The 26,491-nt window shown below is 39.9% G+C and overlaps 1 protein-coding gene across 1 annotated transcript in view; it reads left to right on the plus strand.

The window, feature by feature from the left end:
- The first annotated feature begins 20 nt into the window (after positions 1 to 20).
- Positions 21 to 26,491, plus strand: part of ENPEP (glutamyl aminopeptidase) — a 46,873-nt gene continuing 20,402 nt past the window's right edge. Inside the window, exons 1-5 of the mRNA XM_069013353.1 lie at positions 21 to 67; positions 11,590 to 12,291; positions 17,187 to 17,328; positions 20,202 to 20,333; positions 24,337 to 24,457. Coding sequence (XP_068869454.1) covers positions 11,621 to 12,291; positions 17,187 to 17,328; positions 20,202 to 20,333; positions 24,337 to 24,457 — 1,066 coding nt within the window. The 5' untranslated portion in view covers positions 21 to 67; positions 11,590 to 11,620. The remainder of the gene's footprint in view (positions 68 to 11,589; positions 12,292 to 17,186; positions 17,329 to 20,201; positions 20,334 to 24,336; positions 24,458 to 26,491) is intronic.

Here is a 26,491-nt window from a genome sequence, read left to right on the forward strand (position 1 = left end):
AAAAGTACCTTTTCAAGATAGGCAGCTCAGGAAAGCAGCATGCATTTCCACATTCTGGAACAGGAAGGTAAATCATAATCTGATATAAAAATCCCTCAGAGCCATATTTCCAACACTGCTGAGTTACTTAACTCACAACTTTTGGAATTCCATTATATAAGTTGTAGAAATAATCACACAGCTCTGGGGACAGGCATAAACACAGGTCTGGTCCTGGCTGCTCTTACATTGATGGGAGATGGACACAAGAGGCTACACATGGAAGAGGAAATTGAATCAGAGGTGTTATACATCTGTCATTGAGTCATGAGGGTGCCAAAAATAAACTAAACAAAGCCAACCAGATTTCTTCATTAACTGCCCAACCAGGGAAATATTTTTACATATATCCATTCTCCACAGCATAAATACAGAAATCTTAGTCATCACACCTCACCTTAGAAAGCAAGTTCCTTTAGCCATCACCTCCTTTGACCACCCTCTTCCCAGCGCTTTTATTCAGAGCAGTTGAGGCCATTTCCTCTGCTCCCTGGTCATTGCCTGGCTTCACCTCTTTCTTTCTGGGTGAGGTCGTAAATCCCAGCAGATCAAGGGATTTAGAACTGTATTTAAGAGACTAGCTCATGCTGTTCCCAGGCGGACCGCAGCTTTAGTGATTTGCTGAATAAAAGCACTTTCTTTCCCCTGCTACAATGATTTCTGACACTACTAAAGCTGTGAACCTGTGCTGGAAAACACCTGAGAAGGTGAATTTTATAAATTTTCCCCTGATAAAAGGCACTGAAGTGTGAGGGGCTTTACTGATCACAAAAGAGAAATGCAAATGCTTTGAGAAGACATTATATTTAGTGTTGCAGAAGCAAATCAGAGACAGTAGAAACGATGGTCTGTCTGAATTGAGCTAGTTCCCTTGATTAGCAAAGAGTATGACCAGACAGTATCCCTTACTGGGACAGACAGGAGCCCATTTAGCTACTCAGAGGGGCTGAGATATAGGGCTGAATGTGGGATCAGCACTGCTTGGAAGAACCACTCTAATCCCTGCTACACTGGGTGCTCTGCCCTGGGTGAGGCTGTGGGATTAGTGCTAAATTTTATTTTCTAGAGGAATGACAGAGCCCTGCATTTACACTCATCAGATAAAAGGCGCTAGGCCATAGAGAGAATTTGCTTGGACACCACTGCTGGTCACATGCATGACCTGGAGCAACATAACAACTCCCTTTTTCTTCAGGACTTTTTCAGTATATTTCAGGAGACAAAAAGTCCTGAGTCTTACTACACTGCAGGAAAGGGCTGGCACAAGGTGAATGCAGACACCTAGCTCAGTGTGGCAATGGCAATGATCCAAATGATCAGAGGAGCATAACCAGAATATTTCTGTTAAAATGAGGCTGCAAGCCTGCAAGCCTAGATCTAGTCAAGGGTTTAACACAAGGTTTAATTGCATAGGATTCCAGGAGTGAAGAGCTGCAGCACATAATACATACAAGCTTTCAGGATAACCCTGAAAAGCATGTACTGATTTTTCTTTCTACTACTTACATTTTCTCGTAAATTAAATTACAATTTTACTGGTTTGGTGGTTGGATGTTTTGGTTTTGGTTGGGGTTTTTTTTTGGTTTTGTTTGGTTTTTTGTTTGTTGGGGGTGGGGTTATTATTTAATTTTTTTTTTCTGGAGATTCAGTGAATTGGATGCTTGAGTTCACTAGGAAGCACTTGAAAAACTGGGCTGCTTGTTAAAATGGTTCATGTGAATCTGGGAGTCTCAGATGAGAGTGTGCCAAAATAGTGCCACAGGACAATAGGGAACAGCTTGTGCAGCATGTTAAACTCCAGTGAGTCTGCCTGAAGGCAAGGCTCTGAACTCTGCTTTCTCTCCAGTACTAAATGTGCAGCTGTCTCTTACAGGAAGATAAGAAAACCAAACTCCTTCTTGGCAAAGCAGAAAAAGGCCTTTCTATTTCTCTATCTTGAACATTTGGACGTTTTTGCCTGATATAGATAAAACAGCACTACCAAAATGTTCCACGTAGTCAGAAGCATTCCTTTGTAATTTAGGTGAAATATCCCCAGAATATCAGCAATTCAGATACCTGTCCTGCACTGGGACACTGGACAATTGGAAAATTAAGGAGGAAGGACTGGGGGATGGAAACAGAGTTCACTGTGCTTTTACATTAACAACTTCGTTACAAAGACAATACAAAGACAGTTTTGTTTTGAGCCACTCCATATCTTGTGATTAGCTTTAGTTTCTTTTCCCGTTTTTCTCTCCTGTCATCCATGGGTGAAGATTTGAACATCTTCATCAATAACAGAGATATTACAGACCAAGTTACATGGAAGGAAGAGGGTGGCGTAGCTTTAGAAAGAAAACAGCTGACCCTCTGGCTAGAGCAGACAGACTCAGATCTTGTACAGAGATGCTCTTATAGTCGACTTGATGTACAAATTTTTATATAAAATTAAGAAAATTGTTGCAGTTTTGTCTCTGAGCTAGCTTTTTGTTGACGTGTACCACTTTAGTAGTGGATCTTCCTCAAAAAACTTATTTCCATTCTAAAAGTCATATTGAACTTAAAGGTGTGAGAAGGATTTCAATAGATTGCACTTTGCTTTATTGTTACCCTAAGTATGTGCTTCAGAAACAACCTTCTAATCTTGGAAAAGTATGATATGGACATTGTAAAACTATGCTGAACAATTTTTCCTTTGAATTTTTGATCTTTAGACCAATTTATCAGTATTGAAAACCATTGCTGACTGCATAGATATGAGTTCTGATAATTCAGTTGGCGATTGCTTTGACTGAGAGTCCAGTGCTCTTCTCGGCTGAAGAGACATTTTAGTTTATTTAATTTAAAAGAACTTCATTTGAAGTCGTGTCATTATGAGAAGGAAGGCAACAGAATGAGAGCCTGTCAGATAATATGAATTATGTGTAATCCAAATGACATATGTTGGATTACAAATAATCACAGTGAATAGCACATACCCACCTGCCCACATGGCTCTGCTGATATAAGTGTCCTTACACTTCATTTCATACTCCCCCTTTCATTTTTTAGTGCCCTACTTTTCTGTATCTAAAACCAGCAGATACAGTCTCTGGGCAAGGACCAAGCCTCTGCTCTGTCTAAAACCATTAGGCTGCTCTTGAATGTACATAAATAAATAGGAAAAAGTTCTGTGAGGAAGAAGCATCAAACATTCTATGTCTAAACATTGCCTTTAGATCTAGTAATATATAGAGGCCTGCAATTCTATGCTCTACTTCTTGGTCTCTCTGCAGTGAATAGAAATGGTATTATTGACTTCAGAAAGAACCAGAAATACCCTAAAAACAGCATATACAAACTATGGTATGTGTTTGTCAAAAGACATTAGGACAGAGGCTAAAAAGTTGGCTTTTTTATTCATATCTATAATGGATATTAATCATGGATATATATCCACAATTCATATTATTTTGCTGTGGAATTTCTGTTTCTTGGTATTTTTGTGGTTTGTTTTGCCAGAAGCTCTTGGAAGGAATTTCTCTACAGTAAAGGTAGGTTCCTCTTAAAGTCTATAATAGGGATTTGAGCAAAAGAAAAATAAAAAAGTGAATTAAAGTAAGAAAGGAAAGAAGGCCCTGCAGGAAATACCTGGCTGTGCAATATCCCATCCTGTAGTTTATCCTGTAAAACACCAGTATTTAAACTTCTCCATGGACAGCAGAGGCAGCAATCCTACAAAATTAAAAGTGAATTGGTGCATATGATCAATCTCATTTGGCATCTGACTATCAGTGGAGAAAGTGTTGGACAAGAGGTTAAAACCTTGAATAGAATCCGGATAGCCCAAGACACTATTTGGTTATTTTCCCAATGGTAAGCCTCCTTGGCTCCATTTGGTCTTGGATATAAAGGATGCAACTCTGCATTTGGTTTTAGAAGGAAGCTGAAATACTCAACATCCGTAAGATCTCAAATTCCTGTATTTCTTTGATTTTGCTTCTACTACTTTTTCTTCAGTGCAATCTTTACCAAGTGCTAATTTTTGCTGGTCTGTTCATTTATGTCCTTGGCAACTTTTCTGCTGCACACAAGCTCAAGTTATATACCTGAAGAGTAAAGATGTCTTCATCTTTGTGTGGGAACACCTATTATTTTGAATGCTGCTGGTCATATTAAAAATTAATTTAGATATGAGGACTTTCTGTTGGCCAAAAAAAATGTACTCTATTGCTAAAATAGAAAAGAATACTATCCTTTCTGTGTGAAAGCATTTGGCTGATTCTTGCTCTGAAGGAATGCTTTTTTCCTTTAAAAGCAGGGGGAAGTTCAGAGGCAAAAAAATAAAAATGAGGCACTAGTCAGGCCAGTAAGAGTGTCTGCTCAGCCTGCAGTGAAGGACACGACTCCCAGATGATATCAAATAAATATTGTTCATTTCACAGCCCTCTTCCTAATGTGACACCTCTTTCAAGCAAATGTGCTATCTGGTACTCCCAGTGCATACACCTCACCACCCCTCACATACACCCCTGCTTGTGAAAGTGTGTGTGAGGAGCAATTTAGAGACTTGCCTGGGAATCAGTCCACTGATCTCTGTCTATCTCCTGCTCTACCCAATCACTGCAGCACCTGTTGCCAGTGGGCATGGGAAGGTAAGGACTGATGAAAACAGAGCTAGTCCGAGAGAGAGAGACATATTGTATGCAGGGCAAAACAGATGAAGCAAATGCGGTGAAAGTCCCAAAGACATAGCTTGTTCTATTTCCATTTTGCACTCAGAGAGATTCAGCTGGGAGGGAGGAAGGGAAAAGAGCCAGATCTATAATTGTTAACTTTCTTTCATCCCCCAATCTCTTGATTCATTTTGAAATGCCTTAATACAACAACAATCCTGTTTGCAAAGGGGGGAAAAGAGGGGGTTTTTATATAATAGTAAATGAAACAGTTTATGCAACTGCAATTGTTTTCTTTTTCATCAGCTTCATCACCCTGGCCAAGAAAACGAAACAGGTAACAGACTTGCACGTAACCTAAATACATGTTGACAGACAATTGCCCTGAGATTACATCTCCAACCAAGCAAAAATGTTAAACTATTGTATCCTCTTTCACTAACTTGGTTTCATTTAAGAGACTTTTCTAGTGCTGGAAATCACACGAGCAATTATTTAGATGCAACTTGGAATAACTTCTGCTGCAGCTTCAGCAGTAAAAGATCATATGAATTTATACAGCAGAAGAGATCAGAAATCTTCTCGGTCTGCTGTTCTGCTTCTAAGTGGCTGGCATTAGGTGCTTCGTAAACAGCATCTATGGCCTTTCACTATGAATGCTACCATGAATGAGATATAGGTGATATTAACATGAAAGGTTTCCTTCTAATTTGTGCCAAATTTCCTATCTTTGAAAGTCCTGTAAGTTTCCTTGCTATTATATTACGGCATAGTCAAGGTATCTTAACCTAAGCTACATATTATTTTTACACTGTTATTATTTATCATTGCTCTTTTTTCAGATTCTCAAGCACTTTGCTATTGATTGTTATGGAATTACCCCCAGTCCACACAGTTGTAAGATTCAGTGTCTTAATCTCTTTTAGTAATTAAAAGGATGATTGATCTTCCCATTCTGCCTTGCCAGTTGGTTTGATGACTTCTTTTATTTCCACTGTTCCTACTCTAGTAAGATGAGAAACCCGCAATTTACTGTAAATGAAAACATGCATTCAGTTGAAAATACTGTTTTCCACAGTAATTTCCATTATGTGCTCAATGAAGCCAGTATCATACTTGGATTTAGTATTGTCTGCTCCATGCTGAGCAGACACCACTGCTGGGCTGACTGATGATTGGTTTTCACTCATTTGGCCGCTGAACTTCCCCTGACTTTCAAAGGAGAAGGCAAGTACAAATAAGTTTGCCCTGAAGGTTAACAGTTTCAGGCTGGCGCCAGTCAAGGTAGGAAGGAAATTTTACACGTCTCCTCCATCAAAATGCTTTCCTTCTTGTGCTCTGCTTTCTAGACATAGAAATGGATCAATATAACTGCATACTGAGTGATACAGTTGTGCTTAAGGGCAGAGGTGGCACCTCAGGGAACTGCAACTTGTATCGTGTAGATTAATAGTGTCCTGAATTGCAAGTGGAGAGAGGAGGTCTTGTAAGGCATCACCCTCACTCACAAAACAAAGTGAAGAGAGTGGAAAGCAAGTTTTTCATTCTATGAGGATAAAATGCATCCAAAAGTTCATCAAGGAATTTCACATGGAATTTCTAAAATGCTGTTATTTTGTTTTCCTGTGAATCTGCTAGCTTGGAAGTCACATCATAAGAGCTTGTTTCTCACTTTTGTTTAGGAATTTGTTAAACAAGATGCATGTTGAGTGATCAGGAAAAATTTTCTGTATAAGTTAAATCATATTTTGTTGATACAGCGGAATTCTCCTCAGGCATGTTTTTAAAGACACTGCAAGGTGAAGAGTGCATAGCCATAAACTGTAACTATTTTAATGACCAATGTTGAAAGAAAAAGGGTACCTAGAAAAAGGGTACCTAGAAAAAGGGTACAAAAATGTAAAAATAATATAACATGGTAGAATTGGAAAGTTGGAACTGTATTCACCAGGATGCAGACTATTCTGGTTTTGTATTAAAGGCTAGTAATTAGAATGAAAGAACACAAGGAATCTCATCCTGGTAGCAATGCAGTGGAAGATGAAGTTATATAATAGAATATGATACAATTTCACATCAAACTGTATCATCCTAATTAAGCTGCAGAGGAACATCTTACAGGGCACATAGGGATAGGATAAGGGGTAATGGCTTTAAACTGGCAGGGTATGCTCAGATTAGATACTAGAAATTCTCCACTGTGAGGGTGGTGAGACACGCCCCGTTCCTGCAAGTGTTCAAGGCCAGGTTGAATGGGACTTTGAGCAACCTGATCTAGTGGAAAATGTGCCTGGTCGTGGCAGGAAGGTTGGGACTAGATGATCCTTAAGATCCTTTCTAACCCAAGCCATTCTATGATTTTATAAGTGTTCATTTGACAAGATACATGACATGATCTTATCATGGACATGATATGATAGAGCAAACCAAATGAATGCAGTTTGACTTGCTTTGTTTACATAAATAGCATAAGAGATGCCATTCACATTTCAAGACACAGAATCTACATCCACGAATTTGAAACATGAAAAAAAGAAAGGAAGAAAACAAAGCCTCTACTAATGGCAACTCACAGTACTTCACTGAGAACAGGCTTTGAGGTAACTCCCCTCAGCCTCAGTCCTAGTGATAAATACAACACCTAGCACTGACCTGCTGAGGGGATACAGAAGAATAAGTTTTAGGGCTGCACTGCATTTCAACTGGTGCATTACGGACTTGTAATGCAACTTGTCAGTCTGCAGCAGGAAATAATGCAGTCCTGCCAAGGCACTGCATCCAACAGTATCCCACAAACTGAGTCCAGATTTTAAAGACCTAAATGGGAAAACAGTTATGGTTGAACAAATCCTGACTGTCTTTCTCAAGTCAGTTCAAAACATTTGCACTTTCAAACAACAGAAACCCAAAAGAACTTGTTTTGGAGTTAAAAACTGTCATAAAAAAGATTGTGAGTGGAACAAGTACCACTGCAAGCCAGTAATTACTAAGACTTGTGAACCCTAGGGGATTAATGATTACTAGAGGATTCAAAGCCAAAAGATGGAGACAAAATCAGTCATTACAGACACAGGAAAACACTGGACAAGGGAATTGTTTCTGACAACATTCATTTCTGACCTGGTGAAACAACACTCTAACCAGTTTCATATTTCTCAAATTAATGTCCTAAAGATTTTTTTGGTAGGGGGCCACAGGGGAGAAATCTACACGTGCAGCTCTGCCAGAAAGCAGTCACTACAGCAGATTGCTTCATGTCTTCTTATTTTGCAATGAAAAATCGAAGGAGTGTTATTTTAGCATAAGGAGAGACAAATTCCTCCTCATGGAGGCAGAGAGGATCCATTTATTATTCCAAAAGCTTGCAGCAAGGGCAGCTCAGAGAGCAGAAGGGAATCAGAGGTCCTCGACTCTGCTGCCCTCATGTTGCCTTAAAGTCCCTGGACACAGGGAGACAAAGAGCTCCTTGGCATAGGCCCAGTAAGTGTTTCATGTTATTCCAAGGATGACTTGGCTCAGAGGAGTTTCATTTGTTGTGAGTGGCAGTGGATTTTTTTCTTTTTTTTTTTTTTTAATATACTTAATTTATTTTCATGTCCTTGATGCTTTCCAGAGCAGTTCTTTTCTCATTGTCAGCTTCAGTTAAGGACATCCTGGGAGTATGTGACATCTCCCTGCAGGCCTGGAGCAGGCCTTTCCTAGGGTTGATCCTGGCTGTCACTTGCAGAAATTTTATTCCACTTTCCATAGTTAAGATTGGAAATTACATTGGAAATGAATGGCTGACAATTTGTGGATAAAAATTAACATTCATTACATTCCTGGTAGTTGTCTGAAAAGTTATCTGGATATTGTCCCTACAAGCATGTAGATGTCCACACCAGCAATGTCATGGCAGAGCACAGTGATTCCATACCCCCCAGCATTTTAGGTATCCAAAGGGGCAGGGTTAAGGTAGTTGTGGTAACTGGTGCAAACTGGGAACTACAGCCTAGTTTGAAGTGAAATTGATTGGATAAAAAAATCAACACCAAACAAATTATAACAGGTGCTAGCATTGCCCAGGTGACTGCAAAGACTGTTTAAATCTCTTTCTAGGAGCTGAACTAAAGCAATCTAATCCAATCCAAGCTTGGCCAACATTTGCCTGCAGTGGTGCTTGTAGTTTGTGCTGGAGCAGCTTGGCTGGGGGCTTTCTGTGACTTCCCTGATGGTTATCCACCATCTTATGTGGGTGTGGAGAGTGTAAACAAAGTATCTATACCTTGCCAGTATCATGGTGTACCAGGGTCATGGTGCTCTCCCCTCTGGGGAGGTAGATTCTGTTCCCTGCCCTTCCTGCATGGGGACAGCCAAACAGGGGGAATTGCTGGCATTCCTTTTGGGAGCTCTGCCCTCCTGCATTGCTCCTGTGTAAAGGAATTAATTGTTTGGGCCCTGTTTATCCTTGGACGTGTATATTGGGCCACTGGCAGCTGGAGGCTTGTTAGCACTGCTGGCTGACTGCAGGAATGTCAGTAGCCACGCACGTTTCGCATGTGGGACGAGTAAGTCTGCTCTTAGCTACCCATACCAGAAATACATTACATTTCGTTTTGGCTGCAACTAGCTTAGAACCTCAGTTATTACAATGAGAAGATCAATGCCAGAACTTGTGTATAATTACACTACTGCTCTTGACTGACAGCTTGTAATATACTTTACTACTAGTATTGTCTTCAAGGCTTAGGAGAAGAAATACATATATATCTGCTGTTTAGGACTAGCTCATTCACATTTGTTTTCTAGCTCTTCCTGAAAGAGGTGATTGTTACCAGTGAAGAAATCTTCAAGTCTCTTCAAAACTACAGTAAATAACCTGCTCTGCAGACTGTAAGCTCAAACAGCATTTTTCATCTTCAGATTAAAAATGTAACAAAAGCTTGTGGCTAAAGGAAAATGAAAATGGGAATGATGTAAAAACCATATCTGAAATCAAGACAATATTTACTATCTCATCACTTAGGGCCTGCTTTGGCTAAAGATGTCTTTTTTTAAGTGTACTGTAACTTTTTTTCCTTGTCTTGCCCAATCAGAACAAAAGAAAAGATGAAATGGTTTTAAATGTTAAGACTATGATCTTTGGTGCTGGCTCTATTGCTAGAAGTTGAATTCTTACTCAATCCATTAAAGGGCACTGGTTTCCCATGTCATATCTAGTTTTGATCACAGCAGAGAAATGGGAAACAATAAAAACAGGCATAATGTGAAACAGATTTTTAGCTTTCTGCTTGATTTTTTTTTTTTTGCATCAGTTTCTCACTTTTGAAAATATGTAAGAGTTAATGTGATGATCTGTAAAAAAAAAAAAAAGCCTTTTTATTTCTCTGTTCTTGTAGGAAAGCCTTGCCTTTAAAACAAAATGATATATAAATAGCAGTGTGCTGGAAGAGTGCTGATGCAAACTGGGTAGCTAAAGTTCCCTGTGGTGACTGACAGTATTTTGAAGTGTGGCTTATGAACAGATCCATTTCTAAACAGACTGGGTGAAATTCCCCAGTTTAGTGCATCTCACTTTCTCACTTGAAGGATGTGTCAATCCATTCAGGTGAAACTTCATCCATCTGAAAAAAAGGGAATGGAAAGGGAAAAGAAAGGCATGGATAAGTAGTCAGAGTTGTAGTGTAAACAACTTTGGAGGTTTGATGTAAAGAGTGATAATAATCTGTCTCCTAATAAACTAAATCAGGAGGCATAAAACCACACTGATGAGCCTGATTAAAAAATCTACTCAGCTGGACTACATAAGTAGAGAAATAGGATTAAAAGATGCAGGGACTCACGTTTCTATTCTACACTATTTTCCTTTGGTCCAGTTTCAAGCAAGGTCAAGACTACTGCTGTGCTCAGTTTCATACTGCATTAGCAACATCTTGCTTGCAGGCTTAGCAAGGCCTTACTTACAATAAGTTCCCTCAAGCAGAATCAGGCTCTCTTCAGTTAATTTGCTTCAATGAAGTGCCACATTGTGATGACAAGCAATAAATGCTAAATTAGATCTTTAGTGCATAAATCATACTTAGAAGTGTCCCTCACAGCAAGGGTTCACAGGCAGCACTGTAATTGTGCTGACCAACAAAGCAGTGCTATCCTAGGCTACCAGCTTGCATGCATGGTTATGGTCAATCTCCTGGAAAACTGGCCCTGTGAGTGGGAGAGGAATTAGACAACTTTTAAAGTTTGAAGCAGTGATCAAAAATTATTGTTCCACTGTGCATTCATCTGTCTGTGACTGCCTTGAGTTACTCGGCAAAGGTAAATGAGCCCAGAAAAAGAGAGGAAACAACTGAAAGATATATGTGATCTTTGCAAGTTTTGAGATGTCATTTCACAAACTATAGGGTGGAAGTTCAAGGAAATCTTTGTTAGTAAGAGGAAGGGAAAAAACCCAACCCAAACCTCAAAAACCTAAACAAGACACAGCAGAGGAAAAAAAGGAAGAGGTAGTGGTGAAGGTTGAAGGTTTGGAGCAGTTACACCTCTATCTGCAAGCTCCTTCTGAAAGCTGCTGACAGAGCTTTGGCATCCGATCATCTCCTGACTGCTGATTAACATAGCACTGTTTTATATTTAACTCAGGCCAGAACAGGAGGGGCTGGGGGGTGGGGTTGCACTGCTTATAAGGGGAGCACGGCAGAAACAATGTTCTTCTGTGTCAGTTCCCTCCGTCTCCCAGCCCTGCTGCACTTCTTTTGATCATTCAGATTTCCTCCAAATGCATGTTGTCTTTAATTAATTGAGTGTCCTGTGGAAAGCGAGGTGCGGGAGACAGGCAGAGAACAGCTATAGCTACACAATTAAAATACAAACCAAGACTGCTGAATTTACTGAATGCAAGTGCTGAAGTGACTAATAACCTTTTTTGTGGTTAAAGTTTTGCTCTGAGAACAGATCCAGGAGCAGAGATGGAGGGCATGGATTTTGAAGATGAAAAGTCCAAGAGGTACTGCATGAAGACAAAGCACGTGGCTATCATCTGTGGAGTTGTGGTCATTGTAGGGCTTGCTGTGGGGCTTGGTGTGGGATTGAGCAGACCTAAACCTACAAAGGCAACAGAGCAACCAACAACAGATCAGACAACAACAACAACAACAGATCGGGCAACAACAAAAGATCAGACGACAACAACAGATCAGCCTCCTCCCCCAGTGGATTTGGGTCCCTGTCCTTCCAAGAATGATGAGTCTGGAGACTGGAGAGATTTTAGGCTGCCCACTTATGTCAAGCCTGTCCACTACGATCTGGAAATCAAGCCTGAAATGGAGAATGACACTTACACTGGGACAGTCAATATATCTATTGCTTTGGAAAAACCAACCAGTGCCCTGTGGCTTCACCTGCGAGAGACCAAGGTTACAGAAATACCCACACTCCAGAAATCTTCAGGACAGCAGATTGTTCTGAATGACTGCTTTGAGTACAAGCCACAAGAATACATAGTGATGAAGGCAGCAGCAGAGCTCCCTGTCACTGATGAAAATGATCCCTATGTACTCACCCTGAAGTTTCAAGGCTGGCTGAATGGTTCGCTGGTTGGGTTTTATAGGACCACCTATACTGAGAACGGAACGATCAAGTAAAGCAGTTTTATTTATTAAACTTTCTTCTCTATTTTTACTTCCTCAGGCCTGCTCTATTCCTGTTTCAGCTTTTCAGCCTTGTTTCACCAACTTGCTGACATTTCTGGGCTGTTCTTTAGTTTTCTTATTCCCCTAAGGAAGATGCTGTTTTCAAAACCCTTTGGCTGCTGACTAGTGAATGTGGGGTGGAGGGATGAGGGGTTTGTTATTATTATTATTTTATTCTGGAAAACCTTTTCAAACTCTCCTGGTACGAGCTTACCTTTGAACTGAATGGCTCCCTCAAAGAGCCGGAAGGATCAAGGTCTGTTTTTATCTCTATAGTACAATAAATAGCATACAACCATTACCACTCTCTTATGTTACCTCCAAAGTAACAGTTTTGGTGTAAAATGTTCTTCTGATAGTTTTCCTGATAACATACCTCCTTGATGTTGTAAGCCTGAGGAATATTCAAACCAGAGCTTCCCTGTCTCTCTTGCAGCTGGTTTAAATTATATGTAGGAAAGTCCAAACAATTAAGGTTATTTTTTACTTTTTTTTGTGCTCCATCTCTTCCTTATTAATACAGCAACAGTTATTGAAAGATTACAAAGTCTCTACCAATTCAGCTAACCCATTTCATTTGCCAGGTTTGCACTACTTCAAGGTGGAAGCTTGAAAAAGCCATTGCCCACTGCTGAAAGGCTTTTCATTTCAGTTAATGTATGAAGAGGACACTCACCCATTTTCTGATATTTACATTTCTGAAGTGACTCATTCCAGCCTTTACAGCTGGGAGATAAACTTGGCTAGACTTTTACAAGGTCCTGTAGCAGGAACATGGAGACAAACACTGATGCGTTTTTATGGCATTTCTTTGCCCTTCTGGGACAATGGTGTCATGAATGAGAGTCTCATCAGCTCCATTCAACCACTGACAGGCAATGCCAGGAGTAGCAGCAGTGACAGGCACCACCAGCAGCAAATCCAAGAGGTAGAGGATAAAGCAAGCATTGATTTTTCCTGTGGAGAACAGCAGGGAACAGCTCAAACACCAGGCAGCTCTTTTCCTCTTGTTTTCCTCCATCTATGACCTCACCATTGCTCTGACTTGAAAGGTGCTTTGGTTTTATACTTTGAGCAGCTTTGATTTCATACTCAGAGCATCTGACATCTCCACAGCAGTTTTAATGTTCAACCTCCTAGCATCCTTCTAAGTTGAGGTGTGTTACTTCCTTTTCATTGGTGAAGGATATCTAGATATTAAATTTATAGCCCCAGGTCTGTCACAACACCAGAACAGCAGGACCAGAACACAGGTCTTCTGAGTTGCAGAGCAGGAGAGGTGAGAGCCTATCCCTCAAATCCAGACAGTATAGGCAAAGCATGTGATGCCAGGAAGAAAGGAGAACTTTAAAGAAAGCATAAAATGTGAGCTAACTTTGACTGTTCCTACTTCTTGAATTGGATGCTGGAAGCTGCAATTGCAAGGATGATCCTAGCCAGCAGTGTGAAAACTCTCAATGCAGAAAGGAACTTGAGGGTGTGAGTTTGTTAGGCTTGAGATGGGCTTTAGTAAGAATGAGTGAATGGTAAATTCTCAAGTATTTTTCATGTGATTGAGTTTGGGAAGATTGTTTGTGAGGGTGGCTGAGGTGGTGTACATGATAGTGGTAAGTACAGCTTTGAAAGTAAAGCAACCACCAGCCAAGTTGCTGCTGTACAGCAGAGGAGAGGGGATAGGATGGGGTGAGGAAGGACAGTGAGGGAAGGGTTTCATTACTTATTAAAAATGCATTTTCCCCTGGCTTTCTACTCAAAACCAATGCTGACTAGAATTAGATTTTTTATTTTGCCTTTGTCTGAGGTAGACACCACCTTTGGAAAATTTCAACCCAAATAGTTCTGTTCTTGTGATGTTGCAAGTAAATACAAATCAGACCAGGTAATAGCAATGAACAAACAAGTCTATTAATAGTGGATGTTAAAGAGAAGGGGGACGAGGTGAAAAGGAGGTCCAATATGTAATTAACCTACTCTATTATCCTTTCTGTACGGTGTTAGAAGCAGCAGGACCTTTTGAGAGACTTAATAACATTGGAAAGTCAGCTCCTAGGGGTGAGCTGCTCCCCAGCTGTTTATCTGTGAAGGCAAAGGTTTGCCAAAGCATTGCTATAGGGCCTTTTGTTTACAAACTGGGCACATGCCCAGGCTCTGCTGTTGCTTAGATTCAAATCTCCCACCACACTTCGTGGAAAACAGGTAGATGTGTGTTGAACATGCCTCTAAGTCTGGGATCCTTGAGAGGCTTAGGGAGAAGGATGCCTCATTTGGGAATCCTGTTCAGACAGATCACACAACCCCCATGAGGAAAAAGGTACTTTTGGACATGCCCTGAAGCAGATCTTGAGATACCTTGGAATCATGACTATTTAAATTGATGTGCCCACGTAGGTAGGGAACAAGAAAGCAGAAACTTTGAAAATGTAGATTTTAGACATAGACCTGCCTAGATGCTCCTGTGGGTTCCCAAATCTAGCTGTAAGCACTTAAGTCCTTTGTTAAAACTATTCCTCTGTCTGTGCATTTCATTTTCCCATTGATAAAAAAGGGGTAACAGTCCTTCCCTACTTTGCATGATGCAGTGAGCATAACTACATTACACTTGTATTGTTTTCAGATACTATGGAAAGGAGGAAAAGAAGAGTCCTTGCCTGGTGTAATACGTTATTCAAGTCATTAGTTTCTGTCAAGGAATGTGCTAAAGCCCCCTTGTATTTTTTCCTTAATATTACAAATAATACAAACATGTCACAGCCTCTGGCTTGGATTTTGCACTACTATTAGTGACAAGGTATGGCTTTCCTTTTGTAGGAATTCTCTCTGTTGTCCATAAAAGAACAAGAGGCTGGGACATGGCTAACAGGGATGTATTTAGGATTTTATTGAATACAGTAGGGCAAAGTTTTCTTCTGTGTACAAAAGTAACACTCCTGATTTTCTTCCTCAATAAGAAAGTTTTCTCAGAAGAAGCAACACATCGGAATTTTAAGAAAGACTCGGAGAAAAGTGCTTTAATTAGTTCAGGGAGGAAGGGTTTGACACTAATGCCTTGTACTTTGGGGGAGGAGAAAAAAGGAAAATTCATCATGGTTCTAAATGCATCACTGTTTTATTTTGGGAACAGCTGGATGCAGTCTCAGCCAGATCTTCACTTCTTATTACTATGATGTTTACAACTGCCATCTCCAGTTCACATTTAAAGGTCTGGACATCAACTTCAAGAGGAGAAGCCACCAAGAAGTGAAGAAAATCTTATCTAAAAACTACATTATGCAGCTTGAAAGTGAATTACCACATTTCATGTTTCTACTGCCACTTCTGTGCCTGCCATAGTCTGGAGTTCTCATCATCTAGCCTGTAGGAAGGGTAGTGCTAAGGTTTTTCTCTCCTAAGGTCTGTCTGCCTCCACAAACATATGAGGATAGATGGATTATCACTTTATAAATCAACAGATATATCACAATGTTATCAGTCTGTAGGAACAAAACATAAATGTGTCAAAATATATAGCCAAGTTTTTAACCAATAGCTCTGAAGCATTGCCCTGGAGGCTTGGAGTTAACTCAATTGTGAAATAGCTCTCAAATCCTTTGAAAAGTAGAGAGTGACAGCAAAGAATTCACCAAGCAAAAGAAACTCAATATTGAGTCTAAAATTATGTTAAGGTGAATGTTCATTATGCTTTCTGCCCATGAGCCTTTGAGCTCCTATTCCAAGGAACAAGAATGGAGAGAACCCAGACATATTACCTCCATCAGGCTTCTAAATGACCCTTGCTGCTACAAGTTCCTAATGACCAGTTTAGTATTTAACCGTCACAGGGAAATGCCAAGGGCAACAGAAGCATTGAAAAATTGGTTGTCAAGTGAGCTTGTAGGATTGCTGCAGATCTGTAATTTATGATGTACACTTTTAATTACTTTTTGGAAAGAAAAACTACCTTAATGTAGTTGGAGCAGCTGTAGAAGTGCTGTCAGAAAATGCTCAACATTCCAGATTAATTGAAGGAGCATCTGTGATCCCTTTCACCATCAATCACTGGAGAATATGCTCTGCCACTGTGTGGGTCATTAATGGGGGAGCCCGATGTCACTGAGAGAAGCAAGCACAATATGAACACTCACAACCTTCACCTTATGTTTTTACATGACCCCTATTGTCTAGCTCCTCCAGTTGGTGTTGCATAACTGAGATAACTTTCTAGCCCTCTCAACACAGCTTGCATAGCATGAGTTATGTACTGGGGTGTTCACCTGAACTTTCCATGCTTTCTCCAGCTGTTTCACTAATGGAGTCAGGGGAGCATAACAGCACCACGAGAAAACTGTATGTGGTAAATGCAGAAAAAGAAACACACAGCAGGATGAGATTTATTGGCATTTACACAATTTTAAGGTGTTGCTTCAGGAGATGTTCAAGACCCTAATCCCAATATATGCTGTAGTGGGTAAGCAACTCTTAGAGTGACTTGTTCATTTCAGATGATATCATCAGTTCTTTATTTTAGGGGCATAAACCAATGTGAAGGCACAGAAGGAGGATGAGCAAAATTTTCACTATCCATGAGGGGTCATGCCTATCTTATTGCCTGGCTCCTAAAAATATTTGATGATAAACAATTTGCATTAGCTTTTGCTCTGAAACCTAGAGGATGTTGATGACAGACTGACTATGTGATGTCAGCTCATGCATTTCTGATGTCACCTGCTCTTATGAATGGAAAAATACGCACAAATATTTGTAGTTGAATTTAGTTTGTGAAATCATTAACAAAATATGCTTAGAAATTACAGAAAAGATTTCAAAGCTATGTAATGAAGTCTTGCCAATGTGTTGTTTGTTTCAGGAGCATTGCAGCTACTGATCATGAGCCAACAGATGCACGGAAATCATTTCCCTGCTTTGACGAGCCAAACAAAAAGGCAACTTACAACATATCCATCATCCATCAAGATGTGTACCATGTGCTTTCAAACATGCCGGTAGAGGTATGTCTTTCCCAACTGCTGCCTAAGTGGAATGGTTCTGTAGAGCCACTGAAAAGTAGGGTGGGTCACCAGGTTCTTGCACATTCACAGACTCTACCACTCAGGCACTGTAAAACTCATGGTTAATAAATATTCCATGAACAGAACTGCTTGGCTGTTCTGCACTTGAAGTGCTCCACCAACAACAATATGGCAGCACACAGTCAAATCCAAAGCAAAAATGAAACATCTCCTCTATCTTTAGCCAGCTGACCCTCTGTTCAGGTATTCTGTGTGAGTAACCCCTGCTAACTATAAATAGATATTGGCAGGTTTTATAGTCAAACTGGGTAGGCTTGGAGAATGGGTACTCTGAAAGACAGCTGTTTCCCAGATGGAAAGTCTAAAATAATCATTAAAACTGCGTACTGGTCCAAAATGAGGATCTACTGATCACAATTTAATGGCAAAGAATCCTGCTAGCCAGAAAGACTAGGATTAGGATTTTTAATAATGGAGGATCTGAAACCCCATCTGTCAGCTCATGGGTGTGGATATTTGTCATCCCACCATGTCTATAATTTCCTAAATAATCCATTTCTAGACCTAGTGTGTCAAATTCCAAGTTTTGTATGAAATTCAATGGCATCAATTATCTACCTCTGGGCCTTCTGGAGGAAGACTGAATGGCTTTCAGATGAGAGAGTTTCTACTGATTAGTTCAACTGAATGTGTAAGTCTATTGTATAATTTCTACTAATAAGTTCTGAAGTGGGAGATAAAGTGCCAAGTTTACCAAAAAAAAAAAAAGAAAAAAAGAAAAAAAAAAAAAGAAAGAAAAAAGAACTTCCAGCCTCCAGGCTGCTGGCATTTGCATTTTTCCAATCACTCCCCCACCCAGAAAACAAAGGTCTGCTTTACTGTGTACTGTCATATTTAGAGTCCCCCAAACTTATTCTCCTAGCAATGCAGCTGAGATATCTATTATCAAGCTGATACAGATGCATCCATACCCTTTGCACATTTAAAGCTCTGACCCACTGTTATTAAAACTGTTTCTATGATACCTGGAAGAGCACCAGGCACTTTGATGAACAACACATGAAAGGAGAGTGCTGTACCTTTCCTCACAGACCTCAGATAAGTGAGGGTACAAGCAAGGAAGTAAGGGGATAACACTGTATGTTATCAAGATTTATTGTGTTTTGAGGTTTACTTTACACCTTGACATGTGGACCTTGCCTCTAGTACGGACCTACAATAATAAGCTTGCAAAGGGCTAACTACTGCTTCTTAATTGATTTGCTAAAAAGCAAGTACAGATAAGAAAATGTAGATTATGCTGAATTCATATTGAGGTTTGACTAAGGGATTATAGCAGGGCACTTTTTCATCTGGTCAAGGTCAGTAGCTCTGTTCTTAGTAGTGAAAGAACTTTGGGAAAAATCTTTTCCACAGATGGAAATGTAACAGTTTCTAAAAGCAAGGCACATTGTATGTTATATGTCCTGTAGTAGTTTGGGTGGTGTGGAGCTTTATAAGCAACATGGCAAAATAAGATCAGCAAAATCAGAATCTTGTACATTTCATTTGCATTTTTCACTGGAGTTGAGTTTTTTTCAGGTTTTTTTTCCACTCAAGTCTTGACTGTTGAAATAACAAAAGATATCAAAATAGAGTCAAAATGGGTAAAATAATGGAAAATTAGATTGTGAATACCTTTGTGAAAAGGGGTTATGAATATATCTGTGAAATGGTTTGTTTGCTCATGGAATCATACTACCTGTAACATTAACTGTCTGTGCTTTATTGTGTTTATAACAAACAAGCCTCGTGAACCCCTGTATCTCTAGAAGGCTAATGTCTTTTATATGATTTTGGCTTTTGTTCTATTTAAGTTAGTCATCCAGTCAGAAGCACAAAAAATATCAGACTATAGCAGAAAAGGAATAGAAGAAATATATATTTAGAAGAGAATAATAGAATAAGCTGAGTTGTAAGGGACCCATCAGTATCATTAAGTCCAACTACTGGCCTTGCACAGGATACCCCAAGAATCACACCCTGTGCCTGAGAGCATTGTCCAGATACTTCTGGAACTCTGTCAGGCTTGGTGTTGTGACCACTTCCCTGGGGAACCTGTTCCAGTTTTCACCCTCTGGGTGAAAACCCTTTTCCTAAAATCAAACCTAAACTTCCCCTGACTCAAGTTCATGCCATTTCCTTGAGTCCTGTCACTGGTCATGGGAAAGAAGAGGTCAGTGTTTGCCCCTTCCTATTTAGTGTTGTCAGCAAACTTAGAGAGAAAACCATCTGGGAAAATCAGGAATGTTTCTTAATTGATTTGCAAAATAAAAACTATGATCAGCACTAAATTTCATCTACATTTAAGCAATCTACCAGTTAGCAGTGCTCATTTGTATTTGAATGAGTTCAGGATAGATTCATTAGACTGGTCTTTATCCCAGGTAGCATCCCTGCTTCATGACTTAAATACGTGATGCATGTATTTAAGAGAGGAGAGAATTCAGTCTCTTCTCTGCTCTGTCCAAAGTGAAGTTATTTTATGCTACTATTGCAAGAACAAAACACAGCATACACCAGAAAATTCCTGTTGGCAAAATTCCTGTTCATGTGGACGATTTCAAATCCCTGATGAAATTAGAACAAGGTAAACCTGTTAAGTGCCAAAAAAGCAAAGTACCATTTTATGTATTGCAGAAGAAAACTATCTTGTCTGTTCTCATGCCTTCAGTAATGAAATGCCAGAAGATGCAGACCTGGAGAGGTGATTTGTTTTTCCTATGCAGTTGCAGCCTTCATACAAATGTTGTACTTTTATGTGTGTGTTTGCAATTTCAAAAATCAGTTTAATTACTTTTGTATTTCCACAGAAAACTGTACAGCTTGGCAATGGCTGGAATCGAACAACTTTTGAGAAGTCAGTCCCCATGAGCACTTACTTGGTATGCTTTGCGGTGCACCAGTTTGACTGGGTAGAGAGAATATCTGCTAGTGGAAAACCTGTAAGTCCTTCTGGAGCCTGAACATGGTTCAGATAACAGATGTGCCTTGATTTGCTTTTTTTTTTTAATCTCCTTTTATACAAACAGGGACATATTTTTTCTTTTCCTATAGCTTATTTTATGCAGCCTGTTTTATCAGATTAGGTGTTCACAGTGGTCCCTCTGACCTTGATGACATTCAGTGTTTTGCAGTCCTTCCCTGTCTCCCATCTTTCTGAGATCCCAGTCAGTACCTCTCACACGAGCACACAGGTGAGGAAGAAGCACTCTTTCTACGAACTGATCCCTGACTCGAAGCCCGGTGACTGAAGGAATGTACAAGTTAGGGGGTACAGGAGAGTCACAGGCCATGAATACAAATACTTTATAGTTTTCTGTGGGTTAAAAAGTGTGAATCTAAGCACTTGGTGTTATTACAGCCGTTGAGACATAGGACTGCAGTGCTGTGTGCCATTATGTACTGGCTTGCTTTATTTTACAACAGTGGCAACAGGCAACTGCCCAGTGTAAGTTCTGTAGAAATAAGTATAGAAGTGATAGTGTCTGCCTAAACAGATGGATATTTGGTAGATGCCCTAAAGAAGAGAATAGGTTTGAATCTGAATCCATTAAATTAAAATAGCTCCTTCACTTAGATGCAGTGGGCAGGCCAATCCATTTCTTGCTTAGATACAAGTCTCCTGAAGGTGTAGCATAAAGAGATCACAAGACATTACATTGAATCACAAACTGAAATCCAGAATACAACTTGCCCCTCAGCAGAAACTCCTCATTTAGCCTAAACCTAGTTTGGGATACTCAACCTGCTGTTAATTATTTATTGGTTTAGATCTTTTTCTCATCTGATAAAGACAGTGATCCCTAGGGCTGTATGCCCTTGCTTCTTCCTCTTCCTTTCCCCTTATGTAACACATGGTCATCTTGTTCATGTGAGCTGGCAGTGCTTTCCTCATTTTCTGGAGACAGTGTCACAAATGGACAGGAAATCTAGAATAAAACCCCAGCCAGGCCACTGTTCCCTTAGCAAGTTAGCTGTTCCTTAGTTTCTTTAACTGAAAAAGCTCATCAAATCCTTCCCTACTTAAGGCTGTTCACTGATAAAATCTGTCTTGTAGAAATCTCCAAAGTTCTGATTCAGCTCTTAGCAAAGACTTCCTGTCACAGCACTGTGCTGAGGCCTCCCTCTGTGCCCTCGCTAGTGTCATGCTGTATGCTTATATTATTACTTGACAAATAACTAAAGCTAAATTACACTTAACAAGCAAATGGAGCCTGGTTTGAGATAGAGATGTAATATTCTTAGTTCCCTGCTGTTTGGCTCAGTAATTCACAGGAGTACATTTTTAGGCTACCCAGTCACACAATTTTGTTAACCAACTGCTCTTCAGCAGAGCTGATCCACTCATTATCAGGGACAGGACTTTGACTATTTGGTTTCAATAGATATTCTCTAGAGTTTAGTTTCTTTAAAAATTAGATTTTGTCTAGATTTTTGTGCAAAACATAGCGTGGTAGGGAAAAAAGTGTACTGAAGAAGTGTGTAACACTTTTTTCTACATGCAGAAGTTAAACATTCACTACTTATCCATGCCACGCTCCAGAATATGGCCCCGAGGTCACTATTTGTTTTTTTTCCCCAAGCAAAACAGTACAGCCCACAATGTTCCTGACTGGTTGTAGCTTTTCTAAATAGAAGGGAGTGTTCACTGAAACATGGTAATTAAAGTGTGTGTGTGTGTGTGGAAGCAGGGGTATTCGTGTCAGTACAGAGGTTGCCTGAAGAAACATCTTCTAATTCAGGCATTGGTTACTACATATTTTATTAATGCTGTTCACTAAACAATGTCTGAGGACTTGCCTGCACTAGAAAACTTGGGGTTTAAGTGAGGTTAAAATCATAACTGTTTCCTTTCTCCTAACATGAACATAGCTGTACCAATATAAAATACATGTGTAAGATCCATCACTAAAAATGATCTTTTCCCAAGGAAAACCAGACTATCTTTAGGGTTTTTAATCACATATATAGAAAGTTTTTCTTCCAACCTTTCCAAGGCTTGCTGTCCAACTTGGAAGACCAGCTGAACAATGAGGTATTTAGATTCAACCAGTTACTGAAAAGAACATTCCATAGTTTGCTGTGTAAATTTCTAACAATAAATCCCTCATCTGACAGAAAGTATCCACATGATCCATAAATTACTTTCATAAACAACAGCAAGAGCATACAGTTCACATGACATAGTAAATTACTTGAAAACTCTGCCATTCACTCTGAAAGCCCTAATGAAGACATTCATGGAATCAATGGTGGGAAATGTGCCTACAGCTGGAAACAATGCTCCTGAGCTGATTACCTGTCAGGTACTGCATGTCTGGTTTGGAAAATCGCAGAGGAGATTATACAAATGAAAACCAAAGTCAGTTCTAGTGCAGGCTGAAGGTTTTGGAAACCATTAACATGGATCAGCTAGGGGACTGAAAACTGCTAAATTGGGTAAAGAGCTTACAGAAGTGGAAATTGCAGATTGTAATTGCAAATTGACCCTGGGGGAAAATCCCCTGGCTGGAATGGATTCCCAATTGAATTTCATAAGCTTTTTTTGGTTTAGCATTTTTTTTGTTCCAGCTTTATTTCCGACCGCTTTCCCATCCTCCCCTCTCACTGGAGGAAGTGTAATTTCATGGTATTGAAATTAATGTGTTGTCAGACTCCAGAAGAGTTCTTGGAATAGACCAGCTCCTTTGCTCAGCTTGGGCCCTAAACTGTAAGACAGCACTGAAGGAGCAAACAAGCCACACCAGCATAGCCAGATGAATGTGGCCCATTCATAAGAGTCATGGAGCTGGCAAAACAAGATGGACTGGTTTTCCTAAAACCAGGAACTTCACAGGGTATAGAAATCTCATCCACACTGGAGATTTTCGGGGATAGGGAAGAGAACAGGTTACATACAGCTCCAGCAGGCTTTGGGACAAAGAGATTGAGGGAAAGATCCCCAAAAGACTCCATGAATTCTGAACTCAAACTTTGTCTTCACAATGTGAAGATAACTTCTCAAAAGGTTTTGTCAAGCTGCAGGCCTCCTCATTGTGGGCATGGGTGCCATAAAGACTCTAGTCCTCTAGAGCTTGTTTCCTAGTGTTGACACCAATAGCCGAATGCATACACCAAGCTTCAGGGATAGAAAGGTCAGCATTCAACACATCATTTTTTTGCATTCAGACATGAAGAGGAGCACAGAAATTGTCACTCATCACACACAGGGCTACCAAATGTGCCATTTTTCCTGGACGTGCTTGGTTATAAAAGAGAGAGCTGATTTTTGCCTATGATTTCCTGGGGCACAGCAACCCAGAAAGCACCAGAGCAGTGACTGGGTGGCTGTGTGGCCCAAGGGCCTGGTCAAACAGCCACTCACCTGCATGGGCCAGCATATCTGGGAAGAATCACAGATCTGGTAAATGCACTGTGTTCAGTGGGTTTGAGATCTTCAAACATACAAGGACAAGAGGAAACTATGATGATAATACGTAGGAAAGGTAGGAAGAAGTTGAATAAAATAAGGTGTTATGGACTTCTGACACATTTCAATACAGATGTGCTCCTAAAGATTGATCTGATTGGATCAGTCAAGATCATTGAACTGCTCAGAACAAGTGGATCCCCTTTGACTGTGCTTGCTCAGGTCTCCTTCTGGAGAAAACCAGGCAGTGGGGAAGTAGGGGCTGGCATGCATTCCAGTCCGGCTCCAGGTTTGGCCACCTTGAGCTTCTGGACATGGGTCTTGCCAGTTTTACACTTTAGACAAACAGTGGAAAGTGGGCACAGATTATGTTGATTTGGTTTCTCTTACGTACAACATTTGAAAAACTTTGTTGAATAAATGTGATAGGGAACAGAATTCAGTGTTCAGACCAGTGTCAGAGAAAACCTGCAGTTATAGATATGCATGTTAAATGCCTTTTCAATGTTTGACAGTTGTCTCTCTGTATTTTGCAGCTAAGAGTTTACGCCCAGCCACAGCAAATACACACGGCACAATATGCAGCAAATGTAACAGAAATTATATTCAACTTCCTCGAACAGTACTTTGATTTGAACTATTCTCTTCCAAAACTAGGTGATTATTAACATTTATATTTTTCATTTTGTTAATTCAGTGTCATGGTTATGTTGCTCCTACAGATCTCTGTCCTTTGGTGGAAAACAGCATGGAAGCATTTGGTTGCTAACTGCTGATATACTATGTCAGGATGTTTTAAAACTGTACCAATGTAGTTCAAGATGTTTCCAAATGTCATGATGGATGAGTTGGTCTCAGTTACTGTTTAGTTACCAGTTCTCACAGTTCAGTTTGGTGAACTGAAGAATTGGTCCTGGCGTGTTTATTTTAAAGTGTCTTGTGGAAAATCAAAGGAAGCATTGGTGTCATCAGCAAAGAACCATCATGATTTAAAACAGAGCCAGAAGTTTCAGAAAAATATGTACCACTTCCATGTGAACTTCGGGACAAAAGTCAGCAGTGAGATAAGTGAAGATGTAAACTGCCAGAGAGTATGTCATATTATTTATTAACCTTAGCTCAAAGTGGGTGTGTATCCACTTCCTAGAAAGATGAATGTGGTCCAGCATATAATTTGTAGTTTCTACTGCTGGGCTAAATAAAGATCTGGGACTAAATAAGAGCAGGCACACTCTCAAATTTTGCCCACAAAATTTGCCCACTTTGTTACAAAACAAGCAAAGAGAAAGTAGTGCATTTGGGCTTCCTTTAGCTTGGACTATCTGGACTCTGGATCTGATTCACGCAGTTTAAAATGCACAATAATCAAGCTGGGAATGCAATCAGAGTTTTGGAAATTCTCGCCCCTAAGATGTTCAGAGAAGTAATTCAGTTAGGTTCCTGAACCTAAAAAGATGGTAAATACTAGCTGCAAAGAAGTCAAAACAATATAATGGGGGAAAAAATCCCCCAAACTTTGAAGACAATAATGCTGTGCAAACTTTTGTTGGCTATTTATACCTGTACCTATCAGGCTAACTTATATTACTTTAACGAAAGATTTTTACCTCCTCCTTTCTAAACAGCACCTGAGTTTACTGTAAATATCTGATTGCATTTCAATGACAACTGAATTAGGGAAACCAGTACAATATGTTTTTCTTTCACACACTGGTCCCCAGTAATAATAGGTACTCACCTGTGCTTTATATTCAAACTTTTATTGTCATGAAAGCCTGTTGACTTTGCCATGGCAGCATCTGGATAAAGGCTTGTCTGTGTGACAGGGTGGACTAGTATCTTCAGGTCAGCAGTGTCAGAGGATAGATGCTTTTGTAGATTCTATACTGTTTTTCCCAGAATGTCTATTTGTTGGATCACTAATCTTGACTTACCATGTTGTTCCCTCATTATTAAAAGTTATCCAGGTCAAACCTGATGAATCAAATATGTTTCTGCATAATGGTTTATTTAAATATTGTATTTCACATTGATTTATGGGTTCTGGCATTATCTTTCTCCTTGCATCCTCATTTTGGCTGTCAGTGAAGCCCTTGCCAAACTATCAGCTTTGATTCTGTAATCAAGTTGTTTAATTTAAAATAAGTAATTTCTATCTTCTGTTGGTGTGGGGCAAGGGTTTTTCATTCTATTCAGTTTTAAATCCATCTGTACTTCTTCACTAACCCACATAGAAAGCCTGTGGTCATTATTTGCAGAAGAAAATGCCAGTTCAATTGAGTTTGCAATTCTCATTTAAACCTGTATTGATTAGTGACCATAAATTAGTGACCCCCACAAATTGCCACGCGGAGAAGCAGATGTTGTTCACTGCATGGGGGATTTACTTCAGTTAACATGTCAATAAATATTTTTAGTACGACAGTGTGACAAACAATGTCATGCCTCATTATGCTACAAATAGTTTCAGGAGGTTTACTGCCTAGAGCACATCACCAGACAACAGTATTCATTTCTGGAGCCAAAATTAAGTAATGTATGATACATACGTTCCCAGGAGATGGCACAGCATCACCTCCCAGGACAGATCCTCATCTAGTGCAACTGATCCTACCTCTGTTAATCTGAGCAGAGCCAGGGCACTTGATATCAGCTGCTGTAGGCCAGTTCTCTTCTTAAACGCAGATCATA

The sequence above is a fragment of the Aphelocoma coerulescens genome, chromosome 4 (assembly GCF_041296385.1).
Source record: "Aphelocoma coerulescens isolate FSJ_1873_10779 chromosome 4, UR_Acoe_1.0, whole genome shotgun sequence".
Taxonomy (NCBI): Eukaryota; Metazoa; Chordata; class Aves; order Passeriformes; family Corvidae; genus Aphelocoma; species Aphelocoma coerulescens.